This window comes from Vigna umbellata, chromosome 4 (genome assembly GCF_029865625.1).
Source record: "Vigna umbellata cultivar VRB3 chromosome 4, Vumbellata_1.0, whole genome shotgun sequence".
In the NCBI taxonomy this organism is placed as follows: domain Eukaryota; kingdom Viridiplantae; phylum Streptophyta; class Magnoliopsida; order Fabales; family Fabaceae; genus Vigna; species Vigna umbellata.
Window position 1 is genome coordinate 5,707,004 of NC_142168.1, and position 19,074 is coordinate 5,726,077.

Consider the following 19,074-nt stretch of genomic DNA (forward strand, 5'->3'; position numbering starts at 1 on the left):
TATCCTAATTTTTATATTTTTTTCCTTTTTAATAATAACGTAAAATGATTTATTTTACTTAATTATTTTCTCTTTATATTTGAATTTTAATAATATTGTGTACTATACTTTACTAATTACTATTATGTGTCATCCAATTTTATTTTATTTTAATTATTTAACTTGTTTTTTAAATTATTTTATTTCTATTATGTTATTTCATTTCATTTTCGTATAAGTGAAACATATAAGAAATTACATAATATACAAAATTGTTAAATACAGATCCATATTTGACTTATAATATTTTGCTCAAAATATTTTCTTACAATAATTTCAATTTAATTTTTTATTATTTTTATAATATAATGCATAAATATAAACTCTCTTTCTGTATATATAATAAAATATAATTAAGAATATATAATATTTTTTATTAAAACTTTTAAATTATGTTTTTCTATAAGATTATGTATGAAATAAAATATGTGAGCAAATTATATGTATAGAGAGATAAATAGATATTTATTGATTCCTTATTATTTCAACTTTTGTTGAGTCTATATACAGCAGTGTAGACATTTGGGAATAACATTTTGTAAATAACAACTATTGAGAGAACAAAATAAGTATATACAACATTTTACAACATCAGCTTCACTTCTCTTTTCCAATCACCATCCTATTCATATGTACGCTCAATGTATGAATGGTTTGAAATTTGTTTAATCTCTAAATATTGTAGGAAAGGAAATAATATTTTCAAATCGTCTATATCGACATTCAATTGCTTAAGGTACTTTAGACGCAGTATTTTCGCCCGCCCCCTTATCCTGTTTACAAATATATTTTCCAGTTTTCCTCCAGTTATATTTAGCTCTAGTAATTCTGCAAAAAACTCTTCAGGAAGAAATTCTAGAAGACTCTTTCCAGGAAAACATTCAAGATGCAACTTTTTCAAACTCACTGGCAAATGGATACCAATTTTAGGATACCTTGGGTCAGACACACTCCAAGATATTTTCAGATGCTTTAGTGATGGAAAAATTTGCAAAATTGGGATTTCCCAATTCCTTATCACGGCCTCACTTCCAATACGTATGCTGAATTTGCAAAATTTGCAAAATTTGCAAAATTTTCATATCTACACTCAATATATGAATGGTTTGAGATTTGTTTAATTTCTAGATATTGTAGGAAAGGAAAGAATATTTTCAAATCGTCTATATCGACATTCAATTGCTTAAGGTACTTTAGACGCAGTATGTTCACATTCCTCCCTATCCGGTGGAAAAATATATTTTCCAGTTTTCCTCCAGTTATATTTAGCTCTAGTATTTCATATTCACTCTGTATATGTAAATATTCTGGAAAAATCTCTTCACCAGGAAGAAATTCTAGAAGACTCTTTCCAGGAAAACATTCAAGATGCAACTTTCTCAAACTTACTGGCCAAAGGATAGGAATTTCAGCATACCTTGGGTCAGACACACTCCAAGATATTTTCAGATGCTTCAGTTTTCTAAAATTTTTCAAACTTTGGAACTCCCCATCCCTTATCATGGCCTCACTTCCAATACGTATGCTGAGTCGCCTTAAATTTGTCAAATTATTAGCAAGATCTGATAATGTGCAAGGAGTCTTTTCAGAAGTAGTTGTTAAAAATCCTTTGAGTACTTGGAGATTAGTGAGCTTCTCAATCCCCTTTGGCATTCCCTCCAGCAAGCAACAGTCAGACATAATCAGATGTGTCAGACTTTTCATTGATGAAATATCATTTGGTAGTCTTTCCAAATTATGACATGCCTTCAGATCAAGAATTATTAGACTCTCAAGTTCACCGATGGAGGATGGCAGCTCGAATATGTTCGAAATCCCACGAAGACTCAGATATTTCAACTTCTTTAAATATCTCAACTCTTTCAAGAATTCTTCACTCCCAACTTCAATGTGATGCAAAGCTGAATCTTGCCAACGTCCTAGTTGAAGCACCTCTAAATCTTTCAATTCATCGGTGACCCATTGCGGTTTAAAATTTAGGTAACTTGAACCAATATTAAAAACAGTACGTATAGTGTGACCAAAATACCGATCACCTACTTTAACTCTTTTTTGCTCAAGCTCTAACCTATCTACTTTAATTTGCGGATAAAAAGCTCCATGACGGATGTCAGGAAGAATTTGAAATTTTTTGACAAGGGCATCCTTTCTACTACCATAGGGTACAATCACCTGAAATTCCAAAAGATCATCAATCACATCCTCACCAATATTCTCCGCTGTTTTCTCCATCGTATTTTTAATCAAACCCTTTCCAATCCACAAATTAATTGCATTTCTTTTCCTTATGACAGCGTTCTCAGGGAAAACTGAGAGAGACAACAAGCAAGCTTTTAATGAATCGTCTAGCAAGTTAAAATCTTCCAGAGTCCAGCGCTTCTTCTGTTGGAGTTGCACCGATTCTTCTGGTAAGGGAAATATTTCTCCACCCTTGTGATCCTCCTTCTCAGATGACTCATCAAAAGCATGCTTTGGAAGCAAATTGTGAGCAGAATCTCTTATTCTCTGGCAAATGTCATCCATGTCTTGATTCAGCTTCCCACGGTCTAACTTGCGAAGATGGCCATACACCTCTGCTAATATGTCGAGGAGGTCTTCTTCGTTCTTCTTCACCCTCACAAACACATCCTTTATCTTGTTCAGATCTAACCTCAACTTCTCCAACTTCCTATCAAATGATTCATCTCTTCCTCTTTCATCAAATTTGCTCCTTGCTGTCATCAACTGCTTCAGCAACACAGCTACTGCTTTCATCTTGTTTGTTCGAATTGACATTTTACTGCAAACAAACACATACACACAGTATCACCCTATTTTTTTACTTCAAAAATTCTTTTTTGCCGTTCTATTTATGCATTCACACCTACCTTTAGAGGCAAAGACAAGAAAGAAAACAAGAAATAGAAAACAATAATTACAATATCAAATACTGAAAATTATGCTAGGCTCTTTAGAATGATGTCAATAAGAGAAAAAGCGTGCATGAGTATAAAACATCATGCATGAACAAACAACAGTTTTCACTGAACAATTAGAAAAAAAGTTTAGTTATTTAGTATGCTACATAACATCAAACTTGTAATGACAATCATCAAGAATGAATAATCAATCATTACTAAATATAATACATTTCTCGTGAATTTATACAAACATAATATAAATAACCTAACATGTATTCAAATCAAACTTTCTCTACAAATAAAACAACATAAATTATGAGATGTAACAATAGGTGATTTATATGGAGTTATAACCATAATTTAAAGCATCATATAAATGTTTATTATTTATAATTAATATCAATAACAAAATGGAGTCGAACCTTTGAAATAATTGGGACAAAAGAAATTAGATGTAAGAATGTATTGAGTCCACTAGATAATTCGTCCAACTCTTTCAATTAAATTTTGCTACTCACAAAAGAAATATGATTTTAGAAAATATCAAAATTAGTACATGATTGAAAACTGAACGTTAATATATTATAATAATCAATTTCAGAAAATAAACACACTCACATATACACATAAACATATATATTATGAAAAACAACAAAAGAGAACTCAACGTACATTTCACCAAACACCAAGAATTTCAAGAGAAAGAAAACGTTAACAAAATATTGTGGAAGATAATCCTCTTGTGAATAGAACAATCTCAAGTACTTAAGATGCTTTAAACGATACAAATACAATGTCATATAGTTAAAGATAGTTTTGAAGGAAAGTATACTTTATATGGAGGGAAGCTAATTCATGGCATCATAATTTCAAGTTTTAGTATGATTTGAAGGAAGGAATTACACCACAAAAGTTTCACGTTATTCTTTGAGTACCTCCTACTTTAATGATCCCACGATTGATTTTCCCTTCAAAGAGAGAATCTATAAACTTTTTATGCTTTAAAATACAAATATTTTGTTAGTGACTCCCAAGAAAAATGAACTTAAAGAGAAGAACAGTTAAAACCATATTACACATTCTGTATTTACATAATGACTTCCCATTTTTTTCATCAAGACAAATTATAAACTTCATAGATTTTAGATTGTGTCATCGTTATGATTGTTATTTGCATATAAATTTTTTTAGTTTAATATATATATATATATATATATATATATATATATATATAATAGTGTTTTTTTATTTAAAAAAAATTATTTTAGAGTTTTTATTGTATAAACATTGTTATTTGTTTCTATATAAAATATTAGCGTACCATTCATTTATTTTATTTTTAATTTGTTGTTTCCATTAAATAATAGTAGTTTGTAATAAATGAATTTATTAAATTTTTTTCTTATGTTAATTTGAGAATAAAGATTATTTATTAACCTTTTGTTCTTTCTATTACTTACTATTATTGGATTTTATAATGTTTCAACCTTGAAGCACTAAAATCAAGAATTATACTACCTATATTTTTGAAAATACATGTCGTGATTTATTTTAATAGTTGTAATCTTCATCAATTTTTTTTAGCACTTGTGTGTACATGATAACCATAATTTAACATAATAAATCTAATGTTCATACGTAATCATATTATATATATATATATATATATATATATATATATATATATATATATATATATATATATATATTAGAAATAGAGTTTTTTTCTTTTCACATATAAATTTATTTTTATAAGAAATTAAACAAATGAAAACTTCCAAATTTAAATTACCAAATATATTCTTTATCTATTTATAGAATCGGGAAAGCCAAATTTTGAGATGTGAACAATAATAGTCCTCAACAACCGAATAATTGACTGGTTTTCTCATACTGTAAGACCCATAAAAATATTTATCTTAATAGTAATAATTTTATTACTAGTAGTAATAAATTTCTTTGTGAATAAAAAATATAATTAATAAGATTATGTAAAAATAAAAAATGTGGAAAACTAAATAAGATGGTGATTTTAAGAGCATGGGTTCAAACTCTTTTCTACCTTTTTGTTTTAAAAAAAATTAAAATAATGATAGTGGATAAGCACTCCACGTTTGAAGTCATTATTGAAGGATCAGATATATCAAGTGGTGATTAAAATTTTAATATAATAAAATAATATTAAAATAATAAATAATATTAAAAAATTGTTAAATAGTAAAATTTTTGGACTATAAATAGCCATGAGGGAGGAGGTTATTCTGCACAAAGAAAGGAAAAATCAAGTGAAAAATCTTGAGAAATAGAGAAGAAAGAGTTAGGAAGAAATTTTTAGTTGCAAGAAGAGTAGAGGTTCTGGAGGGTTTTTGGGAAAACAAATTCTGAGCAAGAGATTAAGTCTGGAATAGAGGTAGGGGAGCTAACCTTTCTAAGCTTTTATATTATGATTTAGTATTGTTTTATTACTATTCATGTGTTGAAATTTTGTGTGAATACTGTTAATGAAAAACATATGTGCTTACTCTAAATAAGAAATTTGTTAAAAACTAGTTGAGGAACACTTTGGCTAAGGAAATACTTGGTACTTAAGTTGTTCATTGTGACACACCTCTCTTTCCTGGAATCGATAGGTTTTTAACTTAAATCCTATTGAACAGATTAAGTATTGTTAAACTATTATGCAATATACTCAATAGATATAAAATATGTGATGGATTCATCTTTCTGGAAGGATAAGAAGATGTCTAACCAGCTATGTCAGATTCAACTTCTTAGTTTCCCAGAACATTTATATTAAGGTTATAATTGTGATGGTAGGATAGAGGAATCTTAAAAACCGGAGTTGGTACATCCCTGATCATAAAGCAGCCCTGGTTAAATCCAGTAAGTTGTGACTAGTCATATGTATTGGCGTTTATGGTGTGTTTGATTCGTCAAACATTTGATTCTTCTCCGGTGACCATTTATGGTAATATTTTAGTATTGTTAATTTATTTTGTGATATATTCATTTTGTATGATTTCTGTGATGATTGTATTTTATTATATTGGATTTGAATTTATGCATCTGAACATGATATGAGTATTATGGAGAGATTTTGTAATGGTATAATATAACTTGAGGAATATGAGTCTCGTTGAGATATTTTGTAATGATATGGTATTTGTGTATAGGTTGATATTGAGGGTCCTGTTGTTGGAGGTTATCCTGATACTCTAATAATCATCCAGTCTCAAGTAGAGAAGGATGAATTACGTGGTGAGAGGGGCAGGAGGTTTTGGTCTATGTGTCAGTTTTGCAGATAATGTTGAGGACTAACCTTGTGGATGGTATGAAGTATTTTGGAAGTGTATTTTTAAGGAGAAGTAGAAGCCATCACAAGTGCATAATCTCCCGTGACCGCTTATCAACGTATCATCCGAATGAGTGTCTATTGAGTATTGTGGAATGAGTGTTTATTGAGTATTGTAGGATGAGTGTCTATTGGGTATTGTGAGATGAGTGTCTATTGAGTATTGTGGGATGAGTGTCTATTAGGGATTGTGGTATGATAGGATGAGTATCTATGATGCGATTGTTGTATGATGGTATGAGGGTGTTTGACATAATTATTATATGAGGTTTGTTCAGTGTATCAAAGTAATTATGCATGTTTTATAGATGATTTGTTGCATGTTAGTTCACCCTACTTGTTTGTGTTTGTGTATGTGCAATGATCGTATAATTCGTTATACGGAAGCATACGAAGTTTGTAGTAATACTACAATATATCAATTATGAATTATCAAGGAAAATTTGAAGACATTTATTTATGTAATTTTTTTTTAAATAGCTTTATCCGGAAAACAAATTTATGAATAAAGTTTTTTTTATCATCTATTATTTTAACTTTATTTATCATTTTTTTTCTTTTCTCTTCAGGTGCTTTATTCACCTCAATTTTTTTCTCCCTCAACCAACAAAAGTTAATAATTCACTATAGTTTTCAAATATTCCTAAACTCTTTGTGCTATAAATATGATTTTTAAACATCAAATTAGGGAAGTAAAAATTATTGATAATTGTAATTATTGGTATCTCACGTACTGTCACGAATAAAAAAATTGTAATTAATTTTTTAATTTTTGTTTAAATTGATCTCCGACATTATGACTAATGTTTTAGTTATTTTGAATTAAAGATTATTTAAGTAACTAATATTACGTACACTCCGAAACCAATTATATATATTTTTATTCATAATAAATACTATTTTAGATATTAATTATTTTTAATTGATAAAATTATGTGTAACTTAATTAGTATAATGACTAATTATTTTTTGTCTTTAAAATTGGTTTTTCTTTTATGATTTTTTTACAGTTATTATTTAATTCGATTTAAGTAGTTTACTTTGTTTTTATATATTAATAAATGTTTATAATCATATGTTAAAAAATAGATAAGTTTGGAAATAAACAAAAATAAAGGACTATACCTTAATATGTTTAGGCCTAATACATGTTTTTATCCATAATTTATAATAATTATTTAAAAATTTTTATTTAATATGGTCTCAATATTTATTAAAGAAATTATTACTTTAACACTACCATTGTTAGAGGATAATGATTTAATATAATGATATATTTGTGTTTCTATAAAATAAAAACTGTTCATATAATTGTAAAGTGATCATCTTCTTCTAACAACCTTAACTTTTTAAGAGGAATAATTACATTAGTTTTTTCTAAGAAATATTAGAACTACAAATAAGCAAAAAAAAAAAATTAAAAGAAAACAAATAACCACTATAAATACGAAACCAAAAGATATTATCCATATGTGTTTTACATAACAAGTAAAATAACGAACGTATTTTTATTATATTGGGAAAGGATATGCTATATCATCACTCAAGAAGATATCAAACCAAAACATATATTTTTTATATTTATAAATAAATTATATAAAATTAAAAAGTATAATAAAAATTTACTATCTTATTCTAAAAGAATATAAATATATTATAAATAAAATTAATAATCCATAAAATAACTTTGGAAAAACATACTCATGGAATTATTTTAACGATATATTATTGTATTTAAATGTAGTAATTTGATTCAATTTTAATTCCAAATTCGAAAAAATTTAGAAAACAATAAAACTAAAAGTAAAAAGATAATAATAGTTTTATATGTGATAACTTAAGATTTCAGTTTTGATTGATTTTTATTTATTTTTTAAACAAAATGATTATTTTTTTAATCGATTGGATTTTGAACATTGATTATAAGTGTTGAATATTCTTTATTTATTGATTTGAGGTTGTATATGCTTTATGAAACTTTAAATTTGGCTGTGAATTGATCTTGATCGTGATTATATGAATATCACAGATTCTATTCTGCATCATTGGTAAATGCATCAAAACTATAAATTCTTGACTTCTCCTTGAATGGTCTCACTGCAATACTGCCTTAATGAAAACTGAAGACAATATTATATTTATTATTTCCTTATTTTTCAACTTCTGCTCGCTCTTACAGGCACACTCTATATACATAGATATTTGTGAATAACATGGTATAAATAACACAACTATTCAGATAACAAAATAAATATACACCATATTTTAGGAAATGAACTTAGTGTTTTACCTCTCTTCTTCAATCAGTATCCTATTCATATTAGAAGTCTCATTCATGTTTACTGAATGAAATGGTTTGAGATTTTATTAATTTCTAAAGTTTCCGCTCAGGAAATAATGCTTTCAAATGGCTATATCGACGACCTTTAATTGTTTAAGGTACTTCAGACGCAGTATTTCCACGTTCCACTCTATCATGTCTACATTCATATTTTTCACTAATATATAGCTCCGACAATGTGAACTCAAAATCCAACTCGCCAGGCATAAACATTTCTTGTCTAAATCAATTGAAGTTTGATTGCTCTAATTTTATTTAATTTTTTTACAGTGTTTGTTAACCAAGTTTTCAAAATAATCCTATGATTCTTCTCAAACATCAGATTGTATAACACTCTTATAGTTTAAATAAAGAGGTAACAATAGATCTTTTAATCGAATGACAAGGTTAAGTGTAGAAAAAGTTTGCATATACTAATTTTCTTTGAAAGATATTTCAAATTGAATAACTTAAATAATGTTTATGATTTTTAATTTATATTTCTAAGGTGTGTTATTTTGTCTTTTGGTATAAAGGATGGACACCACTTTTTACCCAAAATCTTAAGGCGATGGATTAATGGGTCTTTCACCTTTATATAGTACTCTAATTTCTCATTTCTATCCAATGTGGGACTTGGACTCACACTTGGATTCCCAACAATTACATCATTATCTTTTGTATATAGTTTTATATCATTATTGTTGACATTCCGTTTTTTTTATATGAATACTACTTCTTTTAAAGATGTATATTTTCAAAGCAAATAATTTTCCAGACTAAAACAGGTCAATGATGGTTTCTATGTTTGCATTGAAGAGATATACTTTTTATATTCAAAATTATTTCTTGTTTCAAAATTCTATTTATTAATGATATTAAGATAAGCAAGATATCTATTTTGAAAATGGTCAGTTCTTTACTGTTAGGCAACGATATTAGCTATAAAAGTATTTTACACAATAGGTTATTTTAGATACAATATTGTTTAAGATGAAAATGGTTATTTTTCTATTGGAAAAATTCCGGGCAATCATATTAGTTTCTTTCTTTATTGACATTCCAGAGGTATCATAACAAAGTTCTTTTACTTCACTTATAAGTAGGGCTGGGGCACAATTCACCAAACTGTATTGAAATTACAATTAACTGAATTATATTATACTTAAAAAAACTAAATTTATTTTAACTAAAACTAATTAAGTTATTCTACCGTTCAATTAAAACAAACTGAACTTTATACAATTTAAGTGAAGTTAATTGTGAACCACAGTTTTTTCCTAACTGAGAATTTCACTCCAAATTGAAAACCCTTGAAACCACAGGTGTTCTAGCAGATCTCACACACCATTCAACTTGATCAAATACAAGGCACTCTTCCCTTAATCATTGCTAAAGTTCTTGCTTTCTTGGATCTAATCATTTATCATATCTTCTGTTGCATAATTTCATTGCTTTATAATATTTTTTTTATTACAACTTTTATAATACTCTCTTCTTTCGTCTTTGTATTCTTCCATTCTTTTATTTCTATGTTTCTTGTCCAAGTTTATAACATAAAGGTAAAATATGTGTCTTTTTAACTATCTGAGTTTTCTGTTTGTCCATATCAATCTTAATACCTTTACGTTGAAAGTGATAGGTTATTGGAGGCGGTGGTAGCAAGTGATAATAGATATTGAACATTAATAATATGCTTTTCTTGCCAATAGATTCCTCGTCTTGTCTTTCCTTGGTAATAGCAACAACAGCCATATAAGCTTTTCTTGCTTCTTCCATTTCCTGTAAATCCATCTCGTCCTAATCATCCTGCTCAACTTTTACTTGAAAAGCTCAGCATCCAAGGATTAGATTTTTATGCACACTAACACAATTTTGTTCTGGGAAACAAAGATATACACTAAAAGTCGATTTGGTAGGTAAGAAAGAACTAGAATGGACGAAGCAGGAATGGTAGAATGAATGAAACTAAAAATTAGTTTACTGAACTGCACTGTATTATGAGTGAACTAAAAACCAGTGCAGTTCAGTTCACCCAAACTACTTTTAGTTCAGTTTAGTTTAAGAGAACTGTTTTATAATTAACTGCAAATTTTTATAGTATAGTGCAGTGCAGTATACTTTGTCTACCCCTACTTATAAGAGATAGTGCAACCATTTTATGTGTAAGACCTGTAAAACTATAATAATTAACAAAAATAAATAAATGAGGTCTTAATTAGTTATTTTAAAAGAATTTACCTAAAAAGTTGTTATAAAATATAATGGTTTATTATTTTTAATTTTAAAAAATTTATAAGACATAAAAACAAAAAAGATAGAAAAAATATATATGATATTTTGTGGGTATTAAAAAGATCACATCAAAACTCTTAAGTGTATATTGGATTTTAAGGGTGAGTGAAACCTATAAATATATATACTTGTTAAACTAGTAAGTGTGTGTTACACTTGGTGAGAAAGAACATGACACATGGAGAAGTTGAGGTTTTGTGAAATTGCATGGGGATATGGATAAATGAGTTTAAAAGATGGGTTTTATGAAGGTGAACATGTTTTTGTTATTTGTGAATATGTGTTTGTAAATTTATCCTAGATTTATGTTTTATTCTTTAGTCTTCATGAGTTATTAGTTGTATAATTATCTATTATTACACAAGTTTCTTGAAAAAATGATACTTGATCTTTTTATATTTTATTACTTGAACAATTTAATTTAGTACTTTAACGATGACTTAATATACATATATATATATATATATATATATATATATATATATATATATATATATATTATGAAAAGCAACAAAAGAGAACTCAAGGCACATCTCACCAAAAGCCAAGAGGAATTTCTAAGAGAAGGAAAACTTTTGTGGAAGATAATCCTCTTGTGGATAGAATAATCTCAAATACTTAAACGCTTTAAACGATTCAAATCCAATCTCATACAGTTAAGGATAGTTTTGAAGGAAAGTATAGTTGATATGGAGGGAAGCTAATTAATGGCATCAAAATTTCCAGTTTTAGTATGATTTGAAGGAAGGAATTACACCACAAAAGTTTCACGTCATTCTTCGAGTATTTTCCATTTTAATGATCCCAAAAAGTTTGATTTTCCCTTCAAAGAGAGAATCTATAAACTTGTTATGCTTTAAAATGCAAGGATTTTGTTAGTGATTCCTAAAGATACCTTCTCCCAAGAATAATGTCAAAAGAATTTGAAGGGAAACAGTTAAAACCATATTACACACTCTGAATTTACATAATGACTTTCCACTTTTGTTCATCAAGATAAATTATTACAATCATCAATTGCAAATTTAATATAAACTTTAAATATTTTAGAAATAACTGTTCCATGATTGTCTCATTCTTATCGTTATGATTGTTATTATATATTGTTAGATCCTTTTGTAACTTGAGATGCACTTTCTCCATATTCCACTTGTTCACGATTCATACTTTTGTAACTTTAATCCAATATGTAAATAAGTGGTTTGTCCAAATCGTTTATGCTACCAATTGAAAATTGCGAATAGTGACTACTGCAAATTAATTCATTGGAAGAAGAAACAGCATATTATTCTAGAATAAAAAGAGACGTCTTCACACTAAGGTACATCCTTTTAAACAGTTAAAAGGATTACTGAGGAAATGAAAATCTGGAGTAACAAACACATCTGCAAATGTAAACCATGGAAACCCAAACTGAACTCCGCATTTGAAAGCCCATATTAAACTTTCTTAAAGTCCTAATTATAGTGATCAAAAGCTCTCAAAATCCTGAAATTCCCCTTATTTCATTGTGCATCCTTATACGAAAGTATTCACACGTGACCAACAGTCACATCAACTGTAAAAAAGATATACATTAGTGTGAAATTTTTTTTCTGTTTTTTTTATTTGTTTTACTAATTTGTTAAAGGAAAAGATTATTGAGAAAACTTTATTTTTTTCACTTTGCCATTATGTTATTTCATTTCATTTTGCTATAAAGTGATATTAAAAATTATACAATATACAAAATTGTTATATAAAGATCATATTTGACTTATCATGTTACGTTAAAAATATTTTCTTACAGAAAGTTTAATTTAGATTTTTATAATATAATGCATAAATATAAACTCTCTTTTTTAATTATGTAATAAAATATAATTAAGAATGTATCTAATAATGTATCCATATAGATACCATGCTTTTTTATTAAAACTAACTGTGTATTTAAAATTAAGTTTTTTTATAAAATTATATATGAAATAAAATATGTATATGTATATTGAGAGAATATAATAAGAATACACAACATTTTACCGCTCTTTCAAATCAACATTCTATTCATATTCACGCTCAATATTCACGCTCAATGTATGAATGGTTTGAGATTTGTTTAATCTCTACGTAATTCAGCAAAGGAAATAATGTTTTCAAATCATCTATGTTGATATTTAATTGTTTAAGGTACTTCAGACGCAGTATGTACACGGGCAATCCTAGTAAGAAATTTGTCGTCATACTTTCCAGTCTTCCTCCAGTTATATTTAGCTCAGGTGGAAACGTATAACGGAACGACAGATGGAAAAGTGGAATACATTCTATTAAAGTCTTTCCAGGAAAACATTCAAAATGCAACTTTCTCAAACCTAATGGCAACTTGATGGGAATTTTAGCATATCTTGGGTCAGACACACTCCAAGATATTTTCAGATGCTTCAGTTTTCTAAACTTTTCCAAACTTTTAAATTCCCCATCCCTGATCACGGCCTCACTTCCAATACGTATGCTGAGTCGCCTTAAATTTGTCAAATTATTAGCAAGATCTGATATTGTGCAAGGAGTCTTTTCAGAAGTAGTTATTAAAAATCCCTTGAGGACTTGGAGATCAGTGAGCTTCTCAATCCCCTTTGGCATGCCCTCCAGTAAGCAACAATCGGACATAATCAGATGTGTCAGACTTTTCATTGATGAAATATCATCAGGTAGTGTCTCTAAATTATGGCAAGCTTTCAGATCAAGAATTAGTAGACTTTCAAGTTTAGCAACGGAGGATGGAATCTCGAATATTCTTGATATCCCACGTAGACTCAGATATTTCAACCGCTTTAACTTTATCAACTCTTTCAAGAATTCTTCACTCCCAACTTCAATGTGATGTATAGGTGAATCTTGCCAACGCCCAAGTTGAAGCACTTCTATATTCTTGAATGAATCGGTGACCCATTGCGGTCCAAAATTCAGATAACTTGTGCCAATATTAAAAATATTAAATGAAGTAACATTTTTTGTATCAACTTCATCTACTGTTACTTTTTTTCTATAAAGCAGTAACGGCCGTGGTCTAATAGACTTTAGATCTCCATCTAAATATAACTTCAACTGACGACTACGGATGTCAGGAGGAATTTGAAATTTATTGACAAGGGGATCGTTTGTACTACCATAGCGTACAATCACCTTAAATTTCAAAAGATCATGAACCACATCCTCACCCCATTCCTCTGCTGTGTTATTGTCTGTATTTTCGATCAAACCCTCTGCAATCCACAAATCAATTGCAATTCTTTTCCTTATGATAGCGTTCTCAGGAAAAATTAGGAGACGCTCGAAGCAAGCTTTTAATAAATAGTCTAGCAAGTTAAAATCTCCCGCAGTCCAACTCTGCCTTTGATGGGGGCGCACCAATTGTTGTGATGAGTGAGATATTTCGCCACCCCTGTCATCCTCCTCCTTATATGACTCTTCCTTATATGACTCTTCCTTATATGACTCTTCCTTATATGACTCTTCCTTATATGACTCTTCCTTATATGACTCTTCCTTATATGACTCCTCCTTATATGAGTCGTCAAAAACAAGCGTTGGGAGCAAATTGTGAGAGGAATCTCTAATCCTCTTGCAAATGCCCTCCATGTCTTCATCCAGCTTCTTACGGTCTAACCTCTGAAGATGGCCATACACCTCTGCTAATGTGTCCAGCAGTTTTTCTTCATTCTTCTTCACTTCCACAAACACATCCTTTATATTGTTCAGAACCAACCGCAACTTCTCCAATTTCTTATTAAATGATTCATCTCTTCCCTTTTCATGGAATTTGTTCCTTGCTGTCGTCAACTGCTTCATCAACACGGCTACTGCTTTCATCTTGTTTGTTCGAATCGACATTTTACTACAAACAAACACACAGATACTACGTCACCTAATTTCTTTTACTATAGAAATTCTTTTATTTTTTTTGTATGTGTATGTGTACACTCACACTTACCTTTAGAGGCAAAACAGGAAAGAAAAGAAGAAATAGAAAATAATAATTACAATAGCAAAATACGTTCGGGAAATTATGCTAGGATGATTAAAATGATGTCAATAAAAGAAAAAGCGTGCATCAGTAGAAAACTTGATGGAACATGATACCTCAGGCATTTACCAACTATAGTTTTCACTGATCAATTAGGAAAAATTTAAGTATTTAGTATTCTGCATAAGATCAGGCTTATAAGGAGTATCCTCAAGAATGAATAATCAGTCATTACAAATACAATACATTGTTTGGTGAATACTGTAAAACATAACATAAATAAGCTAACATGTATTCAAATAAAACTTTCTCTACAAATAAAACAACATAAATTATACGCTCAAAATTATTTAATTCAAAGGATATGCAATATAGTAGAAAGTTTAAACTCTTTTAGGATATAAGAATAGGTGATTTATATGGAGTTATAACCAAATGGAGTTGAACCTTTGAAATAGTTGGGACAAAAAAAAGCTAGATGTAGGAATGTATTCAGTCCACTTGGTAACTTCGTCCAATTCTTTCTGTTACACCCTGCTATTGACAAAACAATATGATTTTAGGAAATAGCGCAATCCTATTATGAAAAGCAACAAAAGAGAACTCAAGATACATCTCACCAAAAACCAGGAGGAATTTCAAGAGAAGGAAAACGTTAACAAAATATTGTGGAAGATAATCCTCTTGTGGATAAACGACTCCAATCCAATGTCATACAGTTAAAGATAGTTTTGAAGGAAAGTATAGTTGATATGGAGGGAAGCTTAATCATGTCATCATAATTTCCAGTTTTAATATGATTTGAAGGAAGGAATTACACTACAAAAGTTTCACGTCATTCTTTGAGTACCTTCGACTTTGGCGATCCCTGATTTATACTTTCCTTCAAAGATAAAATCTGTAAAATTGTTATGCTTTAAAATACATGGATTTTGTTAGTGACTCCTGTACCTTCTCCCAAGAATAATGTTAAAAGAATTTGAAGAGAAGAACAGTTAAAACCATATCACACACTCCGGATTAGCATAATGACTTCCCATTTTTGTTCATCAAGACAAATTATTATAGTCATCAATTACAATTTTAATATAAACTTTAAAGATTTTAGAAATAACTGTTACATGATTGTGTCATCGTTATGTTTATGGTTATGATTGTTATTATATATTGTTCGATCGTTTTGTAACTTGAGATGCACTTTCTCCGTATCCCACTTGTTCATGATTCATATTTCAAATATGTTAATCCAATATGTGAGTAAGTGGTTTGTACAAATCGTTTATTCTACCAATTGAAGACATTAACTGCGAAGAGTGACTACTGCAAATACATTGGCAGAAGAAACAGCATATTATTCTAGAATCAAAAGGGACGTCTTCATAGTAAGTAAGGTACATCTAAGTAAACAGTTAAAAGGATTACTGGAGAAATGAAAATCTGGAATAACACCTGCTAACAAACACAGCTGCAAATGTAAACCATGGAAACCCAAACTGGAACCCCCATTTATGTAACATTTGAAAGCCCATATTAAACTTTCTGAAAGTCCTAATTATAGTGTTCAAAAGCTCTCAAAACCCAGAAATTAAGAAAAAGCATTAAACAAAGGGTCTGACAATTCCCCTATTTTCATAGTGCATCCTTATACAAAGTATTCACACCTGCTTGACCAACAATCACATCAACCTGTGAAAAAGATATACATGATCACAAATCAGTAATAGCAACTGCATAATTGAATTGTATAACTGTCAATAAAAATTAGAAAACATAAACCATATCAAATGAACCCCCACCCCCAAGAGACAATAGATAAAGCTGTTTTGAAAGGTTAAACTTTGATTTACTAATTATGGAAATTAAAATACATTAAAAAAAGAGAGTACATGTGTTCCAAACAAAATTTTCACATCAACTTTCATTAGTGGGAAAGAAAATCTATTTACAGATATTTGCATGTAAAAATATATACGTTGATTTTTACTTTTGAAATCAAAACCCCTTTTCAAGAACAACAATGGCCATTATAAGTATGAAACTAAAAAAATTTCCTATTACTCACCACAGTTGTGAATAGAATCAAGGTATTTATCACCAATCACCGGCAATATATTGCTTGATCAATGTGTGGCGGAATTTGTTTTATTTCAGTGTCAAGTTCTTGTTCAATTCTATATCTGGAAAAAATAAATGGAAACCCATGAGAAATCTATAGGAATTTTGAATGAAAGTCACATGATAAATACTTACAAATTGAAGCGATCCTCATTGGTAATCAGTTCCGACCTCCTTCCGCTCCAACCGCCACCAATTCCCGTTCTCATCTCTAACCATCACCAATGAAGTGCTCAATGTTATGATTTCTAGGGCTCCAACTTCTGGCAAAGTACGATTTGATGACCTTGATCATCTACGCTATCTTGATCTCCCTTCTTCTTCTTTCGAAGAAGAACCACAAGGTAACCTAAATATGATATTATCTAAATATGATTTCATGTTTTATTGGTACTATTAGTTGTTGAGTTTCTTTTTTTCCTCAACGAGAAGCTCTCAAAAGTATGACCGGTAGTTTTATTTTGATGATGTTTTCTTCCAACTTATTTTATGTTCTTTTGCTGGAAAGAAATTGCGGAGTTTTGTTTGCTTTCTAAGGTTCATTCCCATTTGTTAGAAGTTATACTCAAAGAAAAAGTCAATCAAATCAAATGCAAGTTGGTGGCGGTCCTTATGAAGCACTTTATATTCTTTTTTATTTTTATATTGGGTGTGTCATTATGAAGCACTTTAGATTCCTTTTAAGCACTACTTGTTTGCAGAGTACTACTCCAATCAGATAATTGGTTTAGTTGCTCTTTTTCATGACTGATACTCAATTGAAGTGATTCAATCATCCTTTTGGTATGAGGTTGAAGCTATTTGATTTCTGAATTTTTGCAAGTTCATTAGAAAAAATTATAAACTTTAATTAGATTTTGCAAACTTATGTTCAAGAGATCAAATTATAATCAAATTGTGTTATTTATATGCTCAATAGTAAAAATTATATCCCGATTATCAATTAAGTTTTAGTAATATATACTTGCTTATCATAGATTTAATTTCTTAATGGAGTAATTGCTCATTAAAAAATTGTTAGTGATTGTATAAATGTCTTCTAACCTAGACAGAAGTCAAGTCAAATTAAAAAATATTTTCTTGATGGATGAATTGTTGGCAAACATTTTTATCACAGTTTGATTTCTATCAGTTATATTTCTCCTTCATAATTCGGTTTATTTTGATGTTTTTTTAATTGGCCATGCCTCTGTGGTAGTAGAAGAGTTTGTAATAGCAGTTAGATGCCCAAATAAGGTTTGTCCTGTTACTATTTTTTTTTTCATAAAATTGTTTCTTATGAGCTGTATTTATAGGAGACCCTTTTTTATATATGGAAGTGTCTGTATGTATTTATATTTATAACCGTGCGGCATCTATCCTTACCAGACTTCTATATTTTTTACATTTACATAGGTTTCGAACGATGGAGTATGCCTGTCTTGAAACCTTTATTATACTATGGGATGTCCTCCTATGGGCATTTTCAGTTTCCTTGTGATAATAAAAAATAAAGTAAATAATTTATACTTCTGTTAACGGTCTTACATTTTAATAATATTATTTATTTTCCATTTGTCGAAATTTTATAGTAATTATCTCAAAAACTAATATTATAGTGCATTATTAAAGTTACGTAGTACATAAAATTAAAATTTAGAAAGTATAGTATTATTGATTTTGCATAAGTTTTTATTCTCTAATTCAATATCACTTGTGTACGATATTTATTGAATTTTGTGAAAGGTTTATCATATAGAAGTATCTTTTTCTTTTTATTTGATGTAATAAAACTGTCCTAATTATACTAAATGCATAATAAACCTATGCTTGAGCTGTAAAATGATAATAATCAACTTAATTATTCGTATGATTATTCTTTTTCTTAATTTAGTTTCTTAAAATAAAAAGTAAAAAGTTACTGAATATATTGTAAAGAAATCAATATAATAACAAACATAAATTTACTTAGTTCAATGTTTATCATTATCTGATATAATTTTTTATCACTTGTATTATTTCTCATGTTGTTAGGTATCTGCAATTTTGCAGGCTGTGAAGAAGGTGATACTAT

General features: G+C 28.9%; 2 protein-coding genes and 1 long non-coding RNA gene across 3 annotated transcripts; all 3 read right to left on the reverse strand.

Moving 5' to 3' along the window:
* Positions 1-587: 587 nt before the first annotated feature.
* LOC124837601 (disease resistance RPP13-like protein 4) lies at positions 588-2,869 on the reverse strand. The gene is made up of 2 exons (XM_047313017.2): positions 1,365-2,869; positions 588-879 (listed from the first exon to the last, which is right to left on the reverse strand). Exons 1-2 carry the CDS (start codon positions 2,812-2,814, stop codon positions 662-664), a joined length of 1,668 nt encoding a protein of 555 aa, XP_047168973.2. The 5' UTR covers positions 2,815-2,869; the 3' UTR covers positions 588-661.
* Positions 2,870-12,930: 10,061 nt separating this feature from the next.
* Positions 12,931-15,808, reverse strand: LOC148199122 (disease resistance RPP13-like protein 4). Its single transcript, XM_088114282.1, has one exon. The coding sequence runs from the start codon at positions 14,771-14,773 to the stop codon at positions 12,962-12,964; it is 1,812 nt and encodes a 603-aa protein (XP_087970408.1). The 5' UTR covers positions 14,774-15,808; the 3' UTR covers positions 12,931-12,961.
* A 429-nt stretch (positions 15,809-16,237) lies between these two features.
* LOC148199123 (uncharacterized) lies at positions 16,238-17,343 on the reverse strand. The gene is made up of 3 exons (XR_015786293.1): positions 17,157-17,343; positions 16,969-17,083; positions 16,238-16,592 (listed from the first exon to the last, which is right to left on the reverse strand). It is a non-coding gene; the product is annotated as an uncharacterized LOC148199123 (long non-coding RNA).
* Positions 17,344-19,074: the final 1,731 nt, after the last annotated feature.

Bases quoted from the DNA above. Each gene is read 5' to 3' on its own strand.
- LOC124837601 (XM_047313017.2), bottom strand. From the start codon at position 2,814: ATGTCAATTCGAACAAACAAGATGAAAGCAGTAGCTGTGTTGCTGAAG. The intron at 880-1,364 runs GTGAAGAGATTT...TTCTTCCTGAAG, and splicing joins TCTTCTAGAATTTCTTCCTG to AGTTTTTTGCAGAATTACTA.
- LOC148199122 (XM_088114282.1), bottom strand. From the start codon at position 14,773: ATGTCGATTCGAACAAACAAGATGAAAGCAGTAGCCGTGTTGATGAAG.